General features: G+C 40.8%; 1 protein-coding gene across 5 annotated transcripts in view; it reads right to left on the bottom strand.

Annotated features, from left to right (window-relative positions):
• KCNQ1 (potassium voltage-gated channel subfamily Q member 1) overlaps window positions 1–13042 on the bottom strand; it is a 507266-nt gene that overhangs the window by 444494 nt on the left and 49730 nt on the right. For all 5 annotated transcript variants that reach the window (XM_061610163.1, XM_061610164.1, XM_061610165.1 and 2 more), the window contains exon 2: window positions 1657–1747. In XM_061610163.1, coding sequence (XP_061466147.1) covers window positions 1657–1747 — 91 coding nt within the window. The remainder of the gene's footprint in view (window positions 1–1656; window positions 1748–13042) is intronic.

Here is a 13042-nt window from a genome sequence, read left to right as displayed (position 1 = left end):
AAAGGTGACTCTCTGGAAAATGAAGGCTAAGGTTTTGCCAACATTAACTATTAATACACATATAATAGGGAATTCCCAACATACAAAAACAGCTGCAGGATTAATTGTCCAAAGAATGGCCAGTCAAATGAAATATAAATGCTGGCCTGTCCCAAGAAATGAAGTCAGGTAATGCAATGCCCATTAACAACTACTGAAGAGCCAGCAAGGAGTAGAAGAGGAGAGTAGAAGTACTGCTTATGTTGCTATTAAAAGGCACTCCATGAACTTGATACAGATTACCTTAGAGGATGCAGCGTATCCACTACACGCTCTTTTGTGTCTAAATGCACAGACACAGTGGGCTAGAGTCAATTAACACGATTGTATTGACAAGGATCAGTGCACACACTCCGATTTTTTTGGGGGGGGGGAACCCATAAATTAATACGAAAAAATAGCCATATTTTCAAGGGAATTCAACAGCAAGAAAAAAGCAAAGGCTTTTCCCAAGATCTCAGCCAACACGTGCCACTCTTCTGAACATGTTGCTTCAGTTTTTAAATTTATATGTACAGTATTTATATACTGCACAAGGAGCACAAGTGGGCGCAACTGAGTTTTTGTACATCTGAAAGTAAAATTGTTCTTATTTTGTGGATTGAATTAGAACATCTGTCTCAGATTAGGTGGCTTGAGGTAGTAAAGCACCATATAGAATGCATTAAGGGACCAATGTTCTTCCATGTCACATAGCCATGTTAGGGGACAGATCAACTAATGCTTTGTCAGCATCAGAGCAGGGTGGGGAACCTGCGGCCTTTCAGATGTTATTGGACTTCAGCTCCCGTAAGACCAAACCAGCAGGGCTAATGGTCAGAACTGATGGAAGGTGGAATTCAGCAACACCTGAAGGGCCACAACTTTCCAGTCCCTGCATTACAGGTATATCTCTTAAGGGAAGGGAAGCTCTCTGCTTCTGGCATAGCTATATATTCTTTGCAAAATGGGGCAGGAAAATGTCAGAGACTTGAAAGGTAGGACAAGGAAACCTTTTCCCTCCCACAATGCTGAGACAAGTAAAGTTGCACCAGGCTAACTGCAAAACCAGATTTTTATATTAGCCTCAGAACTAAGCAACAACTAAGCTATATTTTTAAGAATTTCAGTGAAATACCTGTCATATTAACATGGACCTCACTCCATGCCCTGCACTCTCTAAGTGACACCCAATGACATATTGAGCCATCATCAGATACGGCCTCCTTGGGTTCTGTAGGGTCAGGTCAAGCATCACACTAATCCTGAATTATTATTTTTTGGGGAGGGGGACTAAAATCTCCTTGAAAGTTGTTATTGTGGACCCACCTTGTAGCTCCTGTCCTCAGAATTAGTGACATTTAGAGTGAAAGCCAAAGTAGATTGGAAAAAGTTTAAATCGTATGAACTATAGTAGCACAATTCTAATGTCAGGCTGTCTATGGCAAGGACTAGTTTCTGGTTCAACGAGTAAGCACACAAAGAAATTACTACTTGAATTCCACATTGCAGTCCTTGGATATTTCAACAAATCAGAAAGCATCAAATACATTACAAATGCATACTTCCCAATCCCATCTCTCCTACAAATACACATGCAAAATAATATATAGATCAAGCAAATATCCATATACGTACCATCCAAAATAACGTTCCTGTGGCAAGAGCTGCATATTGATCAATTGTGGAAAGCACACTGAATATAAGGCAGACCAGCACAATGAGAAAACTGAAAAACAAAAGAACAAAAAATTAAAATCACAAAAATATTTCATTAAAAAGCTACTAAGGCAAAAAAGAAATAGTAACAAACAGCAAGCACATTTTTGTTAAGAAGCTCTCCATACTCCAATACTGAATCATCTGTGAATGGGGAGAAGGTAATAAAGAGGTCTGCACTTGCTGGGGAGGGGGAAGAGAGAGCAAGAGAAAAGAAGCAGATGCCTACAGATACCATTGGACTAGAGAGCAATCAGGGTTTGGACAGACTCATAATCTGTAAGAAATATGTTGAGGCTGCATTGAACCTGTCCTCCAATTTCTCAGAAAGTTTCCCCAAGAAAGAAGCTTCCATTTCTCTGCCTCATTCTCGGGCACTTGAGAATTTCAGTGGGCAGTGGGGTTTTGAGCTTACCTTATTGTTGAGAGACGTGGTTTCATGTAAGGGGGGGATCTCAGGCCCCCCAAGCCTCTCTATCAGGCCATTGTGTCTCTCTCCACACCACACACCCTCTCCAACTACATGCCCTATCCTCAAGCCAAGCCCCTCACCAGTCCTGCTTCACATCCTTATTTGGTGTTTTTGCCTGGCTGAAATGGGCCCTTGAACTCTAACACTACCATTTGCTTGCCTGGATGGAGGATAGAAGAGACATGTGTGAGTGTGAGTAGAAACTAGCCTATTATACAAAACTAACACTCAGGGCCAGTTCTAAAGGGCAGCCAGGTTGGGCACTGGCCCGAGGGCCCAGGAGCTACAGGGGCCCCCCGCTCCCCTTCCGTGATCCGCACGCCCCCACACACCCCACTTACCTGTCAGCCGGCTTTTTAGCATTGCCCTTAATGAAGATGGCGGCTGCAGCTTCCCTAAAGTACTGAAGCCGCTGCCGCCATCTTAGTTGATGGCAGCCATCAACAAAGATGGCGGCGGAGTCTTCATTTCCCTTAGGGAAACCGAGGCTGCCATCTTCATTAAGGGCAATGGTAAAGACTAGACAGGTAGGGGGGGCATGGGGGGTGCACGGGGGGCCATGTACGTGCGCACATGCACACCCACCCACCCACCAGGGGGCCAGGGCAAGCTGATGTCCAAGGGCCCCTGCATGCTTGGAGCCAGCCCTGCTAACACTTACATGTATTGCTCTGCCTACTTTTCCTGTGGCCCTGCCCATCACTTGCAAGGATTGCACACCTTTGCAAGAAATAAATTCAATAAATAAATATATAATAAACATTTCTCCAGCCTTCTGCAACTTCTGTGGCTGCCCGCACTTTATGATCTGAAAATCGCTGTGGGAGTTACCTCATGATGTGTTCTACTGCGTCAGCAGGAAGGCTGCAGAGTGCAAGCCACTTTTTAGAAAGCTTAAGATGATTTGTGGAATGAATGAAAGAAAGGACAACCACAAACACCTGTCAGCCAGTAAGTAAGGTAAGTGGAACAAAAAATCTGCATTCCACCCATGAAAATTTCACGTACATTTTCTCTTCCCTTTGAAAATTATTGAATGCCATTTTCCCCCTCATTAATTGATGTAGAATAATTGGGGGAAATGCATTTTTTTAGCACAGCATCAAAATACATTGAGTATTTTAGGAGACTGCCTATTCAGCCCTCACATATGTACAGAGCCCTGATCCAGCCACAGGCTACAGCTTCAGGGAAGATATTATCCATGTACCTATCCCCGATAGGATAGGAAATTGCACACACACATGCTCTGTGTGCAGTTCCCCTTCCCAATCCAACAGCCAGAACTACATGCAGATAGCCCATAAGGTTCTTGGGAGGAGTACCCCCTTTGGACTTTGACGGGCTTATAGGCCCCTTCCAAGTCTTCCATTCCATGAGTCTTCCCCACCAAACAAATGATTACAGGGTTTAAGCTTTTTAAAAATAGCTGCACATATAGAGCCATGAATGTGTACATTATTTGGACCTTGCTCTCCTTAAATCCAGTGTTAAGCTAGCTGCCCAATAGGGAAACATTGGATTTCTACCAATGTAGGAACCATAGATTAACTTTGTCACAGTAATTATAAAAGTTTTATAAAGGCTAAAATTAAAAATGATTACATGTGCTACTGTTTTGTTTTCATCAATGTGCAATCATGTACAAATTCACTGCAGTGCACCATGCTGATAACATCTTTGCATATCTGAGGTTTGGGTAACCCACAGGCTGTGTAGGAGCAGCTTGGCATGCTGTTGCCCGGTCAAGCAGCTGCAACAGGTCATAAGAACATAAGAAGAGCCTGCTGGATCAGGCCAGTGGCCCATCTAGTCCAGCATCCTGTTCTCACAGTGGCCAACCAGGTGCCTGGGGGAAGCCCGCAAGCAGGACCCCAGTGCAAGAACACTCTCCCCTCCTGAGGCTTCCGGCAACTGGTTTTCAGAAGCATGCTGCCTCTGACTAGGGTGGCAGAGCACAGCCATCATGGCTAGTAGCCATGGATAGCCCTGTCCTCCATGAATTTGTCTAATCTTCTTTTAAAGTCATCCAAGCTGGTGGCCATTACTGCGTCTTGTGGGAGCAAATTCCATAGTTTAACTATGCGCTGAGTAAAGAAGTACTTCCTTTTGTCTGTCCTGAATCTTCCAACATTCAGCTTCTTTGAATGTCCACGAGTTCTAGTATTATGAGAGAGGGAGAAGAACTTTTCTCTATCCACTTTCTCAATGCCATGCATGATTTTATACACTTCTATCATGTCTCCTCTGACCCGCCTTTTCTCTAAACTAAAAAGCCCCAAATGCTGCAACCTTTCCTCGTAAGGGAGTCGCTCCATCCCCTTGATCATTCTGGTTGCCCTCTTCTGAACCTTTTCCAACTCTATAATATCCTTTTTGAGATGAGGCGACCAGAACTGTACACAGTATTCCAAATGCGGCCGCACCATAGATTTATACAACGGCATTTTATTTGTACAGAATAAAAGTATTATTGTGCATGTCTTACAAAAGATATATGCGTAAGTAAATGTCATTTTTTTCAACTCTGAACTGGATTTCCTGCAAGAGCTCTGAACAACGCAAGTGTCTTTGTACTTTAAGAAAACAAAAAGAAGCTGCACAAACAGGATACATGTGTGTGCCAAGAATTATCTGAAGCTAGAAGTTTGAAACATCTAACCCCCATATTTTCACAGTATAAAATTAACTACTAAATACCAAATAATTTTGCATCAAAGTCTTCATCAAATTCCTAGCCATCTCCCCCAAGAAAAAAATTGTTTTGTAGAGACAAGCTTGCAGAATTGGTATCTATATTGTTCAATGTCCTTCAGCATGTGATAGATGTCTTCTGCTTAGGAAAGGGCTGTTTTATACTTTGTGCTACAGCGCCAAATGAGAAAGGTGAAACTAAAACCAGGTATGTTCTTTCTCTTGCACAAGAGGAAGCATGAGAACAACTAGGGACCCTGCCTATTTTAGCATTGCATGTACTTTTGCAAAAGTTGCAAGCCTTAGCGGAACTGTGTTAGCAGCTCTTTCCCTTCTGCTAATGCTTCTTTGGATAACAGACTAGTACATACATTTTTTAAAAATTCTGAACGAAGACATTGATTTTTTTTAAAAAGTGCCAAAATGCATCCACGAGAGTTGTCATAGAGACAAAATTCCCAGAACCCTTAACAAAGTACAGTTTGGGATAAAACACGACTGTTAAAGTGGGATAAAGGAGTGCTTGAGGTGCATGATGTCAATGTGACCTAAATGAAACAAAAATGAGGGTGCCTAGAAAGCAACAAGATCCTCCGTGGCGCAGAGAGGTAAGCGGTGGTAACGCAGCCGAAGCTCTGCTCACGGCCAGAGTTCGATTCCAACGAAGGGAGGAAGTCGAATCTCCGGTAAAAGAGGTCGAGGTCCACTCAGCCTTCCATCCATCCATGGTCGGTAAAATGAGTACCCAGCATAAGCTGGGGGGGTAAAGAAAGGCCGGGGATGGAACTGGCAATCTCACCCCATATATACGTCTGCCTAGTAAATGTCGCAAGACATCACCCTAAGAGTCGGAAACGACTCGCGCTACAAGTGCAGGGACACCTTTACCTTTAGAAAGCAACATTTTAATGGATCAGAAGTATTGCATAAATAAAATGGGAAGTATTAAGAAGAGTTTTTACATCAAGGTAAATCTAGATCTCAGATATCTGAAGTTGGTTGCTGCCGCCACCCAAGACCCTTTTTGAAGCCAAACTTAACAGCTGATATAGCAGCCATTAAGTGTTACTGTTCAGCCTTTTAGCAAAATGACCACCAGATGGCAGCAACTCAAAGCTTCATCAACTTTCTTCATCAATCAAAAAAAGCACACTATAGAAACACAGAATTTTCCACCTGACAAGGGTAAGAAGGTCATCTAGTCCAGCCCCAGCAAATAAAGATCCACCAACCGTGATTATCTAATGGAGCAATGCAGGAGAAACTATTTTCTCTCCAAAAAGAGAGTTCACATTTTAATTTTGCTATGAGCCAATTGACATTTGATGACCAATAATTTAGATTAAGACTAATGTGTTCACAGAAATGGAAGATATATGTGAACCAGATCATTTAAATGAGCTGCCACATATCTAGGAACCACTGTTGTAATTAGACATGTCTGATTCCAATATCAAACTGAGGGTTGTATTCAGTGCAGCGCCAAATAGATAGTTCCATCAGCATAAGGATTTTTCCTTGTGCAATGGAACAATGTCCCCCTCTCCTCCCCCCTGTGCACCTTAAAAATCTATTCTAGGGGTTCCCCCAACCCTTCAAAGCATATTTGGGGATGGCATGGGGCACACATGGGGGAAGAGAAAAAATGGAAATGGACTGCGTTCAAGTCAGTCCCGACTTATGGCTACCCTATGAATAGGCTTTTCATGGTAAGCGGTATTCAGAGGGGGTTTACCATTGCCTCCCTCTGAGGCTAGTCCTCCCCAGCTGCACAAGCCAGCTCCTTCCATGCCAAAACTGGCAGCTGGGGGGCAACTGGGCTCCTTGGAACTATGCAGCTTGCCCATGGCTGCACAGGTGGCAGGGCACATAACCCCTGAGCCACTCACTGTGGGGGTGATCTTTAGCTGGCCCTTGACACCCAGGAGACACAAGCGAGGATTTGAACTCACAGACTCTGGACTCCCAACCAGGCTCTCCTCCCCACTGTGCTATACCAGCTGTTGGGGGAAGGCAAGGGAAACCCCATTGCATAAATTCTAGTGCAGAAAGGTAATTGAATACTACTCTAAGCACATGTATGTTTTAGAAAATGTTGGAAAAGAAGTTTACATCACATGCGCTCTTGCTACTGATAATGGTTTTTAAAACTTCTTTACAAACAGAGGCATGTAAGGGCCCTGGGAACTGAAGAAAAAGCACACAATTCTTAAAAGTTGTAATCTCTTTGTCTCATGAACAGGAAGCCCAAAGATTCACTTACAACAGACTTCAGATGTAGGACCCACAACAAGCAAGGATTTGTTTTGCATGTCTCTTCGGTACATATTGCAATTTTGTTTTGCTAAGTATATTTTCTTTATGTCTAGAAAAAAAATCTCTTTAACGAGACACTTCCTCATGCATCTCTGTGGTAAAACTAGTAACTAATTGGCATTTTCAAAATATCTGCAGTACGCTACCACTCACTCTGAATGTAAACTTGCCATACAGCTCACTATTTGTAGTCCATCCTATTACTTGCCTGACATGTACCTTTTGGTCATTCAGGCTCTGCTGTCCATCCTTTCCATAAACTTTAAAATATCTAATTTGTCCCACTTTGCAAGTGTGTTTATCATCCTTCCATATTTTACACAGTAATACCCCCACTTCCTAATCTGAGATCCAATTAATTTCAGTAGTTCTAAAACTTGTGCATAGAATAGCCCAGGAAGACTAGCTGATGCATGATTTATAAAACCTAACTACTGCTGGTCAGTTTTCTAACACAATTCCAAATGTTGCCACTTACCTTTAAAGAACTAACATGGCCTAGCTGGGACCAAGGTATCTGAAAGAATAACCGTTTCCACATCAGCCTGCCTGTGTGTGCTGTAAGGGATCTATATGATAATACCATAACTTAAACTTGGCCCCGCAGCATATTGGTAGCCAGTGCAATTGCTTTAAAGAGGGTGTCACATTGCTCATGAAAGCTCACTCCACAAACCAGCCTAGCAGCCACATTTTGCACCAGCTGCAGCATCTCAGCCAACCTCAAAGGAAACTGACATACAGTGTATTGCAATAGTTGAGCCTTGATGTTAACAAGGCATAAACTACCATAGTCAGGTTATCCAAGTCCAGGAAATATCATAGCTGGTGTACCAGCCAAAGCTAGTTTAAGGCACTCCCAGCCACTGAGGACACTTGACCATCCAGGGGCAACAATGGATCATGGAGCACCCTCCAGCCAGAACTGGCAACTGACAAAATTCCCAGACTTGGGAACCACCCACCCACAAGCCATTCATCTCGCTGGGATTCACCTTCAGTTCGTTAGCCTTCTTCCAGCCCATTAGTGGTTCAGCACAAGGATAGGAACACATAAAATTTATAGAACTCCTTAGGAAGTCATCTTGCTGCACTTAAGTTCAAAATTATGCATCTATTCTGACTCAGGGTTCTGCTCTGAGAAAAGTTTCAAACAGAAGCTGGTTGTACATAGTGCTAACTGGCTGGCTCCTGTGACGTCAACAAGAAAGCCCAGGAAATGTGAACTTTAAAAAAATGTTAAAATAATAACACCACAACAAATTAATAGAACAGCAATGAAAAACAAATGTATGTTTATTTAATTTTGCACTTTTAAAAATAAAAAGGGAGCAGCTGAAGCAGGAGAGGATGGACAAAACAGACAGCTAAGGCAGCATTTGATTCACTAGTAGGCACATTTCATTTGCAAACCCAGAAGCATACTATACCTTGAGAATTCACTGCTAAATCTGTTTTCAACTGTCTTTACTGAAAGTGTCTGACTATTGATAAAGAATCCATATCTTGTAATATTGGACTATGAACTGTGCCAGGCGGACTATTCAACATTTGCAGTATGCTGCATTTTTTTTGGGGGGGGGGAATGGTATAAAGATGCAAACGTGCAAATTATTATAACTAACAATTCAGCTGGACTTTTGAAGCATTTCACCCAAATGTCAAATATCTTGCCTTTACCAAAGCAAGTCTTTCTCTATAACATCACTTGGAAGGAACACTTTGAATCTGTACCTGCAGAGATATGAACCTTTCCTATCAAAATGATTTATATTTTTTCCATTGTGTGCAGCATTTTGTACGGTACCTCCGACTTCATGAACAAACATATGTTAGAACCATGGATTAGATCATTTAGGCAGTTTTCCAGCATCTCCTATGTTTTTTCAGAATATTCTCACATTTATCATTAAACAAGAACACACTGAGGCTACTAATATGGCACAGAATTATTTCCAACCAGTCTTCCCCCAACCAGAAGGCCAGTCAGACCCATAACCATTCAACAGAGGGATTATTTTGGATGCATTTGGTATACTGTTAATTTTCTCAAAACAAAACTCTGTTGGGCAGTTTTGGCTTCCTTAAACACCCTGCAAGGATACTGTGCAAAGACCACGAGAGACTGCAAAATATGGACCATCATCATTCCTTTCCCATGTAAAGAAAAAAGTATTACCCTTGTGGGATATCTGCAAATCATCTCTCACCATATAGACAATTCAATAACAGTGTAATGAATGAGAAAATCCAGATACTGATTTTAATTACAGATTACAGATGTTATTCACAGTGGTGCTGTGGGCATATCATAAATGTGCCCAGCAAACAATGTATTTTCTGACACCTTAATTTTGAAAAATGCATTTGCAGAATTTCTTTGGAACAAACAGCCCACGCACAGACCAGTACTCAGATTGTGTCAAAATTATGAGAAAGGAGAAATGATACTGGCAAAGCAAACCTTACTTTCACATTACACCAGGAGAGAAGGAGCAAATCATACAACCAAGAAATACAAAAATGGTGTACAAATGAGACACAGGGTTCTGTAAACACCACCAGAGTCCACAAATCTGGATCTCTGCTAGTGATGATGGCCATATACCACCCACATGCTGAAACTAGTCAGTGAACTCATACAGACCACAAACAAACATACATCACTCTCACAGTCAGTCCCACAGACTTCAAATATACACCTCTCTCTCCCCCTCTCCCACAAAGGCCACATATGCATACATACCTCTCTTCCCCTCTCATGGGTGTCCAGGAATGTGGGTGGGAGGAGTAAAATACTGAAAGATTGGAGCAGGCTAATTTCTCACAAAAAAATTAGAAGAGTTGTATCTGTATGTTTTGCCTCATATCTCAAGTTCTAAAAACGTTAGAAACTTACTTTAAAAAAAATTAAAGCTGGGTATCTGGGATTTATGGTTCATTCTAGGGGCACCAAAGAAGGCCTTTGGGGCACCATAGTGTCCATAGACACCAGGTTGGAAACCCCCTACTATAGCTCATTTGCCAATGGACATCCAGCACAAGAATGTGCCCTAAATGTTATACTGGGAAAAGAATTACTTTATCTGAGATCAAGATTTTTACCAAAAAGAAAGACTTCCTGTGAACACTGAATTAGGATGACCAATAAATGGAAACAACAGTGCCAATAATAGGGAAAGACACACAAATGGAAACAAACTATGCAATAATTGGTTGATAAAAAAAATTACCTGCTATTTTAAAAAGAGATAAGGAGCAGTGTGCGTAAGTAATCCAAGGCTGCATTACTAGTAAAACTGGTTTATCAGAAGTGACACAATACTTCTGATTTCAGAGCTCCACCGTCCATTATTGTACATTGTACAGTATTTCATTGTACAATTATTTCAAAGCAACTAAGGTCAGAAGTGCTTTCTTATTTGAATGCTTGACAAATATTTAATTATCTTGATGGCTATTCATAAACAGCTGTTTAAAATGCTGACACTATAGCTGTGGTTTAAGTAAATTATTCCCCAGATCTTTCCTTCCACAGAAGGATGTTATCTAAATTGGAACATTAAGCAGAAGCCATGGCCCAGAGATTATAACCCTTGCACCATTTCTGAGAGACTACCATGTTCCTGGAGGTTTTCCAGGTGTATAGCCAAACCACATCTGAACATCACACAAATCAAGAGGGTGGATGTTGTGTGCAAAAAGTACATACAACTGCAAGATCTGAGAACCAATTAATTTGAGAATAGCATTGTTTAAAAGTTGAAAGATAACAGACATGGACTTCTCCAAGTTGCTGTTTTTTCCATGCAATAGATGGAAATTAAGTGAGAAATTGTTACTAACAGTGTATCTATTGTGGAAAATAATTTTCCAAGTACTTATTTAAAATGCTTATTTGCATCCCTGAACATGTTTGGCTAAGGCTGCATTAAGCAAATTATCATATGCCTGATTAATGTAACAACATTTAGGTTTTAAGACATTTTCTTGAATTTTTCCACCCTTCTGAGCATTACAAATATTTTTGCCCATGCTAATACCAACTGAAGGGCATTTAAAAACATTCTGAGGAAGGATACTTGAAATGGTAAAATGTACCCAAATGAAATAACTAATTAGTAGTAAAGATAGCAGAACAATTTGTTGCTTTTACATATCTATAAACAGATTAACATCTGTCACTTTGCTTCAAAATAGGCGCAACTGAAGTTGTCCAACTTAAATATGCATGATTATGATAGGAAATAAACCACATTTTCTTGATCCATTGCCATTAGACAACAGTGCACAACAGTCTGAATATCTACAGTAGGAGAATACTTGGGCAGTTGAAGCTCTCATGAAATCTTCAGCTCTGTATCCAACAATGTACTAAGAACCTGCTTAATGTGTGCAAAGTGCTCCATGGTCTTCTCATAAAAAAAACAAAAGCTAACCCATGGTATCTTTATGACATCATTTACAAATGGGGGTCAAGCGCTATTCTCCAATTTCTGGACAGAGTAGTCTTGTCTGGGGTTCATTCATATTGCATGGTGCATAAGCAGTGTCTTGCATACCAGGGCAGTTCAGCTATTAATCAGTTAAAAAGACAGTTGAGTCTTTTCCCACATTTTATAAAATGCCATACATATATGCAACATGTTTTAAAATGTAGAATAGAGAATAGCATTGAAGAAAATACTTTATGAAAGTATCTGCCGCAGGCTGATCCAACACATTTTGCCAATATGCTTTATTATAACCACTCTTCTAAGTTTTAACTGTAAAATTTTATTAGAAAACTGTACACTTTTATTAGGCAAAAATAGCACAAAGATTTCAACAGTCACAGACAGAAGTGCACTTCACTAAATGCAGGATGGACAATGGCGGAACATTCAAACGAGATTATCTCTTACAGCAAGACCCAACTCTAAACACAAAAAGCAACATATTTATATAGAGTTGCAAATGAGTTACAGCAGCTTACTTCCCACATATGATGGCCAAATTCAGCCTCTGAAATAGTAATATTTAATGTCATTGAGCTACAGAAAACTTGTACGTGTGCACACAAGTTTTACTTATTTTTTTCCAGGATATGTGCAGAAGAGGGAAAAATCAACATATTGACCAGTTAACAAATGGAATGCAGTTATAGTGTGGAAGGGAAACTTCATGAAAGAGGGAAGGAAGCTATCAAAGGAATCAAAGGATAAAATAACTTGAAGGTGCTGCTTCAAGGAATCTTTGCAATCTAAATTATCGAATGATATCCTTGACGAGGTGTGCCTGGCACCAACACTGGTATCTTTTTGGCGCCAGGTCAAGACTTTCCTCTTCTCCCAGGCATTTTAGCATGTGTTTTTTAAAATTGTTTTAGATTTTTAAAAGTGTGTTTTAAATTGTTTTTAAAAGATGTGTTTTAAACTTGTATATTTGTTTTTAATGTTTTTAGTTACTGTAAACAGCCCAGAGAGCTTCGGCTATGGGGTGGTATACAAATACAATAAATAAATAAATAAAATGCATTGTCATAGAGTCACTAAGTTGGGAGGTGGAGAGGTGGTGCTTAACGCTTTTGCTGCTGGCAATGTTTGTTCTTAAAATCATCCACCAGCTACATTTCATCCCACATCTGAGCGGGGGGGGAAAGCAGCTTGAGAAGCGATATTTCAAGCTGGCAGGGAAAGGGTTTACTTCTTTATTAAAACCATATATTCTCCACCTTTTGGTGGACTCACTAACCCCCTCCTACCCTTCTTCATTTTATGTTTCCAGCCTCTAGACAGTGGTTCATATGCTTTGTTTTTTAAAAACAGTCAAGGGAAAATTAAA

Source organism: Rhineura floridana, chromosome 2 (assembly GCF_030035675.1).
Source record: "Rhineura floridana isolate rRhiFlo1 chromosome 2, rRhiFlo1.hap2, whole genome shotgun sequence".
In the NCBI taxonomy this organism is placed as follows: Eukaryota; Metazoa; Chordata; class Lepidosauria; order Squamata; family Rhineuridae; genus Rhineura; species Rhineura floridana.
This window is presented reverse-complemented; position numbering and strand designations above follow the sequence as displayed.